This window comes from Zonotrichia leucophrys, chromosome 7, assembly GCF_028769735.1.
Source record: "Zonotrichia leucophrys gambelii isolate GWCS_2022_RI chromosome 7, RI_Zleu_2.0, whole genome shotgun sequence".
NCBI lineage: Eukaryota > Metazoa > Chordata > Aves > Passeriformes > Passerellidae > Zonotrichia > Zonotrichia leucophrys.
Window position 1 is genome coordinate 19,776,479 of NC_088177.1, and position 12,193 is coordinate 19,788,671.

A 12,193-nucleotide genomic window follows, 5' to 3' on the forward strand; every position below is an offset into this window, starting at 1 on the left:
CTTAATTTCTTTCCTCAGAACAAGTTCTCAGCTCAACTTCTGCAGGCAACTTCCACTTTATAAAATGATTTCCCCCACTCCTTATAAAATAATCTCATAACATTCCCTGTGGCTTTACCAGTAAGAACAGTTACACACTGTCAGCAGGAATTGCTATGGGTGCAAAGGGCAGGGATGACAAACTGCTGGCCCCCTGCTGAGCACTGTCCCTGAAGAAAGGACAGGCCAGCAGAGCTTCTTCAACTACCAAATCAAGCTGGGCAGCCAGGAATGTTCCCTAGCCAGAGAGAGCTCAGAGGGAATCAGGTATGATAGCCACTGTGCATTCATCTGCATTTTGAGAGGATATAGGTTACTTTCTGGGATCTGATGATTTGTCACTTTGGACTAAGCTTTGTCTTGCTCATGTTTAACCTGTGAATTCTGGTGTTCTGCAACCAACACCCCAGGAATAATGGAGTGCTCTTGGAGTTACTGCCTTTTTTTCCAGCAGACAGGTACCTGTCTCACACAGCAATGCAGTATTCCACAGGCTGAATCAGTATGAGATGATCTGTTAAGTGCTGCTAATGCTATAGACAGAGCCATGTAGACCTCAAGGGAAATCAAAGCCAAGAAACAAAGATTATAGTGGGAGAGAAGCCCAAAGACTGACTCTCCTTCTCGAACAATATCTGTTTTCCTTTCAGCAGTTCACAGTTGCCCAGTAGACAAGGACTGAGCCCCCAGGAGAGTTCATTTGTGAGGAAATTTTTTTACAGGTTATGTGTTGCAAAGCTTTGTTCAAAGGTCCCTCTTCAAGCAGGATGGGAGTGCAGAGAGGGAGAAGCCCTGAAGATGCAGCTGCTGTTGGGATAGGAAGAGGCTGCCCAAGGGAAAAGATGTTTCCATCTTTTTTCATAACAGGAGTCCCCAGTGAGATGCTCTTTAGAGGGGGAAATGCTGGGGTAGCCAGGTGATGCTCCTGTGGCGTGCCAGCAGAGCCAGCAAGGCTCAACCCATAAAGCAGAGCAGAGTTTGACTGCAGTATCTTTGTGTGAATCCTGGCCACTGCTGTGCCAATCCAGGTACTTTACTCTTTGTGCACCTCTGTGAGGGAGCATGACAAGCTGGCCAGGGGCGAGCAGCATGGGCTTGCTTCCCTGCATGCCAACATTTCCTCATTAATGCACACATCCGCACTTGACTGTGAGAGCCACACCTTCAGCAGCTTCTCGTAGGAACAGGACTCAAGGGAAACCCCATGAGGATGTGAAAACAGAACTGTGAGTCTTGCAGCTTCCAGCCAAAGACAGGCTTTGTTGTTAATGCATTGCATCTCCTTCCTCTGCAAGAAGTCTAGGCAGAAACCCCCAGTGATGCTGCTCTAAGCTTGCTTCCAGAGAACCTTCTTCTTCCCACAGGCCCCATGTGCTGTGGGTGTTTTCTGCAGTGCCACAGGAGAGCTGTGCACAGCAGGCCTCCTCTTGCTGTGTATTCTACCTCTGCTGCAATTTCAGCTCTTTTTAACAGGGCTCTTGCTGCTAAAGCCAAGTCAAACCAGCATTTGTCCAGAGTACTATCTGTAATAACATAAGCCAGTCCCCAGTTACCATCTACTGAACCATGCCAATGTTCTCATGTATTATGGTAAGACTTCCTATAAACTACCAAAGTGTGATGTGACCCCTTCACTAAAAGGACACCGCTCAGAGATGCAGCAGCCAAGTGTGTCTGCTGACAGCTGCACAGCATCCCTCAAGGCTGCTGGGCCCCTTAGCACCACTGCACGGCAACAGCAGCCCAGGTCTGCAGAGTGGACATGTCACATGGAAGTTGTAGGAGTCCAGCCTGAACTTGAGACTCAGAGGGCTTCTTTGCAGCTCATTATTATTTATTATTTGTACTGTTGAAGCACCTGAAAGCTTACTAATATGATCAGAGACTGTTTATGTCAAGTGCTGAACACCAACAGAATAGCAATGATAACTGCCCTTGCCAAGAGGTTCAGAAACATACAGATCACTTTGGGCAGAAGGAAGGACTTGAAAGACAGCAGAGAGAGCTGTTAGATACAGTTGGGTTCTGAGCTCTTGTTGGGACACAAAGGAAGTTGCATTTCCCACTGGTTCCACTGGGGTTGCACCTCTCTGCCTCTGGAAGCTTTGCCCCACCATCATACATACACAACCACAGTGCTCTTCGTCAGCATGGCTTTGTGTCCTGGATTTGAAAACTGGGAAACAGAGACTGATCCTAATGCAAACACTCACAGCCATAAGGTGAAAATTATTACAAGAAATACAAAAACCCTAGAGCATATGAACAAACCACAGCAGATGAAGGCTCCTTCCCCACAGTGGAAACTCAATCCTGTTACATGCTGAGCATACTCATTGCCTTTTCAGGACAGGGGGTCAAAAAAATCCATGACAGATCTGGATGAGACCCATTTCTAAATTTCCCTTTAATTATCAGGCACCTTTTTTTTTTACTTCTTTTTTTTTTTTTTTTCTTTTTCCTCAGCCCAGAGAAGCCAGCTGGATAATGTTTCTGCTTCAGGATGGCATGTCGTGTTTTCCCATCAAGCATCTTCTGCGTTTGGCAAGTGATCAACTTGCAAAGTCCACTCAGACTTTTGGGTATCCTAAGCTATGATTTTGGGTTAGGTCCATTCCATCTCTAATCCTGCAGAGTGCTCATTAGCCGCCCTGCAATTAAGTCCATTGCAATGTCCACAGGGCACTGATTTGAAAGAGAAGGTGCATGTTTTCCAGAAGGAGGGGAGGCACAGGAACCTGCTGTGTCATACTCTCGTCTCCCCTTTTGTTGCTCAACATCTGGGGAATAGCTTGTGACTCACTGGAGACCAGGAGGCACCTCCACCCATTCATGCCCAGCACAGAGATGCCACCACCCTGCTTCAGTGTGTCCCGTCCAGGCAGAGACAAGTGCCACTGAGGGCTGCAAGCTACAGCCATGCTGCTCCCCAGCATGGAGACAGGAAGGGCAACAACCTCTGTTCCTTGTGTCTTGGGCTGCACCAGCCAGAAGGAACAATGAAATACTGAACAGCCCTCCACGTCACTGAAACGTTGCTGTGCAGGCATGGTGCCAACAGCACTGACCTTTCTCCAGGAACATGAGGTCTGAAGGAGATGAGAGATTTGGAAGGAGTGAGGTATCCAGCTGGAGGAGGAACCAGGGATTTCTGGGGCCTACAGAGACATGCTTCACTGTAGGAATGGAAGTTGTCTCCCTTTTTGCTGCTTCATGCTTGTTTGCATTTTGTTTCTCATCAAATGTGGACATGGATACAGATGCACAGACACACTGGAGTATGGAGTAGTGGCAATGCTGAACAGCAGGGTCCCCGTGAGCTCTTCCACTGACAGCCACCTGGCCATAAACCACCACCACAAACCCTCCACTTCCCTGGTAGCAGCTTTCTGCATCCACTTCTGGAGAGGCTGAACTGCAAATCCAAGCATGCTCCAGTGTATTTATCAGTACTTTCCCCCCTCTTTGATCTTTGCAAGGCTTTACAACCAGTGGCAACCTCAACCCTACCAACCTGCAGGCACAACCTCTTCCTCTCCAGGAGGGACAGAGTCTGAAGAATCAACACCTCTGAACAACGCTGTCACAGGCTCTAAGCACAGTGAAGCTGTATTAGCTCAGGCTGCGATGGAGGAGAGGAAGAGATGCAGCTGGCAGCCTAAATGCAAATGTGATGGTAGAAGGAACTGGTAGCTTGGACACATGGGCCACTTTGTCCCTGCAGGAGAAAGTGCTTTAGCACTTTTGTTGGCTATGCAGAAGGCCATTGGGTTTACAACCGCATCATGAGCTGGGTACCGAGTAATCCAGTGTAGCTGTTGAAACATCATTGGTACCAAAGGAGGTGTATTCAGGGAAATGTTTACCATATGAATTTATATACTCCCTGATTGCTTTATGGCATCTTGTCTCTGCCTAAGCCAAAGCAAAGAAACACAAAATCAGCATCTGAAAATCACCTGCAAATCAGTGTTCTCTGGTGGGTCCCCAATAAGCATCCCTTGCCATTGCTTCTGGGGCAGTGGAGACACAAATATCACAAGGGAAAGCAATCAGAGCAACCAAAATCGTGCTTCTGTGCACAGCAGTGCCTTGCAGGGACTCAGCAAAGTGCTGGGAGTGATTTTACACTCCTTACTTGTAGAGGATAGAAAACATTGTTGCCAGAGGACCTATGGCAGACTGTGATAAATTCAAGCTTCTCAGAGAATACAGTTAAGATACCTTTCCTCTTTCTCTTGGAGAGCAGAAGAAGCAGGGAAATATTTTCTTTCTTTATTTTCACTAGGACTAACTGCTCTCATTGCCCCTTAATGTAAAAAATATAACCACTTCCCCTTTCCAGGTGCCAAAGAGCACCGGTGCTATAGCACACCAGCCATATCACTTCCCTGCATCTTCCTGACATTTCAGCAAGTCACAGGAATGATGAAGTCTTCTCCTTGTGCAAGTTATTTTCTTTACCTGTTATATGACAAACCTGTGCCCTGGCTGAAATGCCCATCCTCACTCCTTGCAGGTCCAGCCTGCTCCCTTTGCCTGAATTTTTGTGTAAGTCCTCCATGCCCTTGAGCCCAGCTGTGCAGCAGTGGGGAGATATGGCTCCTCCTCCACATCTGATTGCGTTGCTCTCCGTGATGGGTGGCATGGTGGGCCAGGGCAGGGAAAGTGGCCACCTGCCAGGAGAAAGGTCAGTGCAGCCTGGGAAACCAGAGCTTGGCAGAAATTGCCCTCTGCTACCTCTGGGTCAGCACAGGTAGATGCCACCTCCGGTGCTGGACTAACAGCTTTATACCCAGCATACCGCATATTCTTTTTTTGTCTAGGCTTTTCTGCTTCTGCCAAGTGACAACCCCATTCTGCTTTCTCGACTGACCTCCAAAGCAGAGTATCTGAGACAATAAAAATGCAATGTCTGCCTGGAAACCACCCAGGCAAGCGGCCAGATCTGTAGCCCAGCTCTTCACCTCAAGGCTCACAGCCAAAATTCTGCCCTCAGACACAATTCCACCTGAAGCCAGCCAAAGAAGCAGAGCAGCATCTGCTCATCAGATCTGGCCACCAGTTACAGTGCAGCCCGGGCACAGTCTGGGCTCTTTGCTGGTGTAGAGCAGCTGAGCTCCACAACGTAGAACAACCTCCTCCATGAGGGTGGAAAGCTGGCAGTTCCTACAGGGCACGCCTTCAGCAGCAAGTTCAGGATAAGATAGTCAACTAGAAAGATTTTAATTGATTCAAATAAGAGCTTCTCAGTGGCAAGCAGAGGTGACTATCAAGCAGAGAGGACTCCTGGGCTGCCTGTACATCAAACTTTGCAGTAAACCAAAGCATGAGCAACCCATAGCTTGAAAAGGTCAAGCTAGAGGAGAGCTTGGATATCAGACCACTAACATTTCTACACATTAAAATTGGAGTTATGCTAAACAAGGTCAGAAATAAAGCACAAAAATGTTTTTCAGCTATGAGAATTACTGAATTCAAAGACAAAAAAAACTGAAGACATTTAGATATTCAAGTAGCTGAGAGCATCAACCTTCACTGCTTTTGTCCTTTATTTCTCCGCCTAGGTCAGAAAAGCCTCTGCATATGCATTTGGCCTTGTTCTGACAAGCTGTTAAGGATAAATGCTTACAGACAGCTTTTTCTGAAACAGGTATTTCTTGTGTAACCCTCTCAGTACAGGAGTGTGTTGTGACACCCAAGTGCTGCTTCTTTCCACAGCTGACCACCTTTGTCAAGTTCTCTCCTCCAGAGTCTTTAAAAGTCTTCCCTTCCCAAGGTGCCCAGGGAAGGTGTTGCTTTGCCAGATTGAGGCATGCTTGGAATGGGTAATGATGGTCTGCAAGACCTCTCCAGCAGTGCTTGCTGCGCTAACCTTCCCTCTCATCTTCCCACTAACACATACATTTACACATTTATGGGTATATTTATGAGAAAGAGTAGTTTATTATTCATGTCCAGCCTCACACACAGCTTCTCTGCTAAGCTAAAGATGCCAGGAATGGTCCTGTTTGAGACAACCTATGGCTCCCCAGGTGAAGGCTGGGGATGGCATCGTTTTCACAAGCAGCTCACAGGAGACATTCAGCTTCAAGGGAGCTGCCCCTGGACCATCCAGACCCGGAGCAACAGCTCCTGCAAGTAATCCTGCTGTTTCTTCAATGCAACCACAGAATGTTTTTGTAGTGGTGAGACTATTTATTTGAGAAAATTGCCTATGTCCAGTTCTTTTCTGATTACTGCAGTTCTTCACCAACAGCTTCATTTCCCCTTTTCCCTCTACATGTTGACTCAGACTAGAGAGGGGCTTACTTTGCTTCATTCTTCACACCACCTACAAGAACTTGGGATTGGTGCAGCCATTATCTGGACTTTCTGCAGAGGTTTTCTTGACAAGCCTTCTTCAAATACAGTTTTCAAAACTGTTGACACGGACCCTGTTTTGGAAAAGGCAATTTGTCTTCATTGCCAAGAAACAAAACATACCATGAAGTAATCAGCACTGGTGAATTCTGCAGCCTCGTACTTCCACATCAGTCTGACTAGAACACCTGGGAAGAGATGTGTCTGTGCTAGTGGCATTTCCTCAATTAATACCAGCCGAGGCCTGGCCCTGGCACGCTCATCCAGGTGCAAAGGGAAGAGAAAAGCCAGAAGAGAGATCTTAGTCATGGCAAGGCAAGTGTGATGCAACTGCTGCACAAAGAGATAGTTTAGCAATCCTTGGCAGCATCTGCTTGCCCTGGTACCCAGTCCAACTTAGTGTGCTGACAACCCACCATCAAAGGGCACCAGAGGGACCTTCATCCTGCAGCCTGGTGGCCAGATACAACCCTGGCAATGCAACCGATGGGACCATAGGGCCCTCTGAATTTGAGAGCAACAAAGAGAACATATTTCTTCTATTACTGGAAGGCCCTCCCCACCCCCATCATCTTCAAATGAGCACTCAGTTCTGCAATCCTTCCAAAAGCAGAAATGCAACTGTGCCCAGAGCCAGAGTGATTTTGGGGAAGCTCTGCGCCACACTAACCATTTAAGGTCAAACAGCTCATTAGCCAGCCCAGACTAGCACTCCGAGAGGTCTCAGCTCACATCTCAGCCTGATTAAATGCCCTGATAGATGCCTCAGTAAGCACACGTGCATTTCTGGGGACCGTCTGGCTGGATCAGCACTCAGGGGCCGGGCTCCTACGCTCTGCCTACTATGCATGTGCACCTTAGGCCGGCGGCTCCTGCTCGGGGTGAATTCCCACTCCTACTCCTTCCAACACCCTCATAAGCCACACATCTTTCCCAGGCGATGCTCAGCCCCAGGAACTCGAGCACTAGAGGCTGGGGAGAGGCAGAGTGGTGCACACGGTGCGGGAACGGGGGTGCGCGGCAGGCACTGCCTGCGGGGCAGCCCCGGGCCGGGCCGCGGCTCGCCCGGCGCCCACAGACCGAGCACGAACACCCCGCATCCCCCCTCAGCACACCGCGCTCTGCCACCACCACGCGCCTCGCCGCCCTCTTATATAGCGCCCTAAAAATAGCTCACCGCGCGCCGCCTCGCGAGCCTCGGGGAAGGGGCGGGAGCAGCGCTCCCGGCCAATCGCCGCCGGCGCCGGCGCTCCGGCCCCGCCCCCCGCGCCCCTCGCGGCTCAGCCATTGGGCCACAGCGTCTTCAGGCGCGCGGCGGGCCCGCCCCTCCCGCCCCGCCGTTTACCCTACATGGCCACGCGCTGCCTGAGCGGGGCCGCGCGGCTGCGCGCGCGGGGGGGCCGGGCCGGGCTTGCTGAGGGAGGGTGAGAGGGAAGCGGGGAGGGAAGCGGCGTGAGGGGGGGGCGGGATGTGGGATGTGGTGTCCCGAAAATAAAGAGGGGAGGGGGCGGCGGGGAAGGCGGTCGCGAACGCGCATGGCCGTGGCGCGGGGCTGCGCGGAGCGCGGCGGGGACGTGCCCCGGTGCGGCGGCCGCGGGGTGCTCGGTGCGCGCCGGCGCCGCTCGTCCTCCTCGGCCCGGCCCCCGAACCTCGCCGTCCCTCCGCGCTGATCCTCTTTCTCTCTCTCTTTTTTTAAAGTGTGACTGAAACAAAACAAAGCCAAAGGGACGCTGGATCTATCATTGGTTGATTTTCCTCCTCCTTTTTTTTTTATGACCAAAAACAACCCCCCACCCGAGCAAACAAACACACACAAAAGCAGAAAGAAAGGGTCTTGCTCAGCAGCAGCATGGATGTCTTGGCTAGTTATAGTATATTCCAGGAACTCCAGCTTGTCCACGACACCGGCTACTTCTCAGCTTTGCCATCCTTGGAGGAAAACTGGCAGCAGGTGAATCATTTAAATTACTCCTGTAAATCTCTTAAGCGCAGACAGTCGGTGCATTGAGGCTGCATTTCTGACTTTATTTTATTTTTGTTCTTTAATTCAGGGTTGGGTTTTTTTGGTGGTTCTTTTTTTTTTTTTTTTTTTTTTTTTTTTGCCGCGTGGGTAGACCTTTAAATCTCTGTATTTTTTACCGTGACAAACTGAGCAGTCCATTCAAATCTGTCTGCCTTCAGTCCTTTCTGAGCACACTCGACAGTACCTGAGATCCGGTGGCATTCTTTAGGGTTGGTTTTGTTTTTTATGGTGACTACTATTTATTTCATTTTTGAGCTTAGATTTTTTTTATTTTTCTTTGTTTTGTTCTTTTAAACAATCCTACTCACTTCTAGCCAGTGCTGAGAACTGGCAGCTGGTGGAAATGGAATAGATCATTCTTATTTTCAGGTAATTAGTATATGTCAATAAAAATCGTAGCTTAAGTCGGAGGTGGAGGGTGGGCAGGTGCCTGGAAGCACTAGCAGAAGCTTTAAGGCTAAGTTCAGTAACTAGGAATATGACTTATTTTTCTTTTCCGTTTTTTTCCTCTTTTTTTCCTTGGAAGATGAGTAGAAACGCACACTTCTCGCTGTCTTGAAACAATGACGCCTTAGGCTGGTTCCAGTAAACCAGTGTGTTTTGAGGCACTCTAGGGTTAATATGCAGACAGAATAAAGAGAAAGATGGAAATCAATTCTTATTAAAATGATGACTGGCAGCGTGAATACAAGTAAGACCAAGGGGAAGAGTAGGTTACAGAGAAGAGCCGTATAAAATACACCATGCACCCAGTTGTTAACTGTAAATAGTTATCAGCTGCGATATTGAGAGAAAAGGAAAGACAGCGTTTCTATTTACGAACAAATGTTGTGAGGTAGTTCTGTTTCTTTATGTGATTCTCTGGTAGAGGCAATACACCAGGTGAAATTCTGGAAACTGGTGTCTCTTTAAAAGAAAAAAAAAACATCTGCTGGTGGGTAGAAATAGTGGAGTGTGGCTGGGATGACATGTGGTGCTATTGCAGCGCACGGACTGTGGCACTATCAGTGTGAGAATAATGAGCCACAGGATTTCATCTTGCCAGCCTTCACCTGAGTCTTGGCTACTGTAAGGGTAGCCTGTCAGTTTTGGGATGTTCATTTGATTTTTCCTCAGAAGTGTGCATGGGTAGAAATGTGGATGGCAGAGCTGCTGGAGAGTACTCGGGCTGTAGCATTGTCAGCCAGCTGGACGGGGCTGGATCTTCAAAGCTTTACCCATAGTAAAATCATTCTGGCTTCAGCTTCGTATGTGTGTGCACACAAAGCAGAGCTTCATTGTCAGCTACAGGGTGAACACATTCAGGGTTTATTTTGCAAAATGACCAAACCAACTTTGCTTTATCCTCCAAGGGGGAGGGGATGCTTTTTGTTATTAATATTCAGTGCACACATCCATGATGGTCACATCTGCTTTCCTTTTATATTTTTAACATGTTAATTAAACTGAAGAGGTTAATATAATTTAATTTAAAAAATATTTCATAGGATCGTTGTTGGATCGGTTGCATATTACTAACAGTCCAAGCAGTCCAAAGCGACATAGTATGTTGACATAGCCAGCGTGCTTCAGGCAGTGCTGTGAGTGATACTCTGTCTCCTTCTGCCTTCTTTTATGTGTGGAAGAGCAGCAGTTTGTTTTATACAGTAGCATGTACCTACCCAATCCCAGGGTTACCATTGCCAAATTTAAAGTCCTGCTCCTGGTTAAACCCCGTTGATTCTCCACGTATGTTAAAAAGAGAAGCTGAAAATAATTTGCAGCATTTTCCCTTATTTCCTGAAATCCTGCAACCAGTGCCCGATGTTTCATAATGCATCCTGTATTTACGGTTTGTTCCCCTGTTGCTGCCTGGACTCTCCTTGCAAACAACAGGCAGCAAAACTGATGTGTCAGTGGCGGGAGCAGCTGAAGCTGGCTATGCAGACACCGTGCTGTTACACAAGCCTGGCAGACCCACTGACACAGAGACCCCAATTTAATTCTTCTGAATCACTTGCAACGTAATCAAGTATTGGGGATTTACTTATTTTAGGCAAACTGTAGCAACTTGGAGACAAAGAATGTGTGTGTTTCTAAAGGGTCGTTTAAAACTAAAGGCTACAGTTGAGACTCTGGGGAAGAGAGCTGACAGGGTAGTGACTGATTCCTGTGGGATGTGTCAGAGGAGAGAAACAGCAGCTTTAATTTTGAGTAAAAACACTTGAACAAGTCCTGCCTCTGCTCCAGTGGTGCTACAGAGGCTCCAGAGCAGTGCTTCTCCCAGCAGCAGAGCAGCGCCCCAGGAGATTACTTCAGTCTCTTAAAAAGGCACGGGTTGAGGGGGAAAATAGATGTGTGGGCTAAGAGCAAGCTTCTTTATCACATTGTAAGCTCCAGTTTTGTGATTAGCAGCTACTAGTGTGTGATGTGCAGAGGTAGTCAGTGCCAGGTCCTGCTCTGACAAACGATGCTCACTGTGGCACCATGAACGATGCACCTGCCCCACTGAAAATCAGAGCGTGCCTTGGGGTGAAAGCGTTGACACAGTCCTGTCTTCCTTTTCTCCTGGGCCTGGAAAACAGTCTGCTAGCTGCTGGCTGAGGAATACACAGCTGAGCCAGTTGCTCTTATTTCAGATTGTGAAACACCCATTACTCACAGAGGGCACTGACAGCACAGGCAGGTTGGTAAATGCTTGCACACAGTCAGCTGATCTCCCGTTTTCCCTTCCCACTGCTGGAGGAACGTGAGCAAGTTTGGTATCTCTGCTTTTGACAATTAGTGTTGGAGTTTAATGAGTGAAACCCAGCAATATGTACAAAACAAACAGATTTTGTGGAGGAACAAATTGTCTCCTTTTGTGTAGGTTTCTGTTTTAGAAGGCAAAAATGCAAACAAAGAAACCCTTATTTCACCCTGCACATAGTTTGCATGGTGGAAGTAGAAATACCTGAAATGGAAGCTGGAAATAAACCTGTGATGCATTTGATGTTTTTTAAAAACACAGTTTGGGAAGGGAGAGCTTGATTTTTAGGCAACAAAAGCTGAGTTCCTCTCTGAGCTTTGGGTGTACTCTTTCAGGCACAACACTTTTGAGGTGAGGAGGATTTTTCGTGGAGTGGGGGTGTCAGAATCTAACAAGTAATCAATAGTACAATTTCATCAGGAGAGAGAACTTTGTTTAGCTTTTCCACAAAAAGCTTTTCCACAGTGTTGAGCCTCCATGGCACTGAGGAGGGATGAAAGGAAGAGGTGGGCTGTGTGCATTGGGAAATGAGTCGTTTGCTCTAAGTCAGCTGGCTGGCACCTCGTGTCTCTGCCTGGTGCTTCATCCTGACTCTGACTGAACCGTCCTAGTTCTCTCTGTCCCTGTGAGCTGACTCTGCAGTTCAGGACAGGGCGGGGGAGATTTCAGCACCTGCGTGGCTGCTGCGCTGCTGCAGGAGGACCTCTGACCACATATGCCATTGCTCTGGGCTGGCTGTCTCATGTGGCATCCCTGAGATTGGAACCAGGCTGCTGGCAGAGGCAGCATGAGGCTGAAGGGCACCTCATTACTCTGCAGAGGAAGGAAGTGGGTAGGAGGCTGTTTTTGAGGGAGATAACTCTGAGGAGCACAGCCTGTGCAGCTGCACATGGTCCCACTCTGCGTGCCAGGCTGCAGAGAGGGGGAGAGCGGGGCTGAGAGTTTGGAAGGGGTGGACATGGGGCTTCCCTCTGTTCTTCCTGCTGGGCCTTCACCATGTCATTTAGGGGATCATTGAAAGATCAGGGTGCAGAAGGCGT

General features: G+C 48.4%; 1 protein-coding gene across 2 annotated transcripts in view; it reads left to right on the forward strand.

Moving 5' to 3' along the window:
• The first annotated feature begins 7,788 nt into the window (after positions 1-7,788).
• The window catches only part of KLF7 (KLF transcription factor 7), a 65,662-nt gene continuing 61,257 nt past the window's right edge, over positions 7,789-12,193 (forward strand). Inside the window, exons 1-2 of one of the 2 annotated variants that reach the window (XM_064718415.1) lie at positions 7,789-7,826; positions 8,101-8,353. In XM_064718415.1, the coding sequence (XP_064574485.1) occupies positions 8,252-8,353 (102 nt within the window). In that variant the 5' untranslated portion in view covers positions 7,789-7,826; positions 8,101-8,251. Of the gene's footprint in view, positions 7,827-7,921; positions 8,354-12,193 lie in introns of those variants that run through there. The other variant, XM_064718416.1, reaches the window with a different exon arrangement.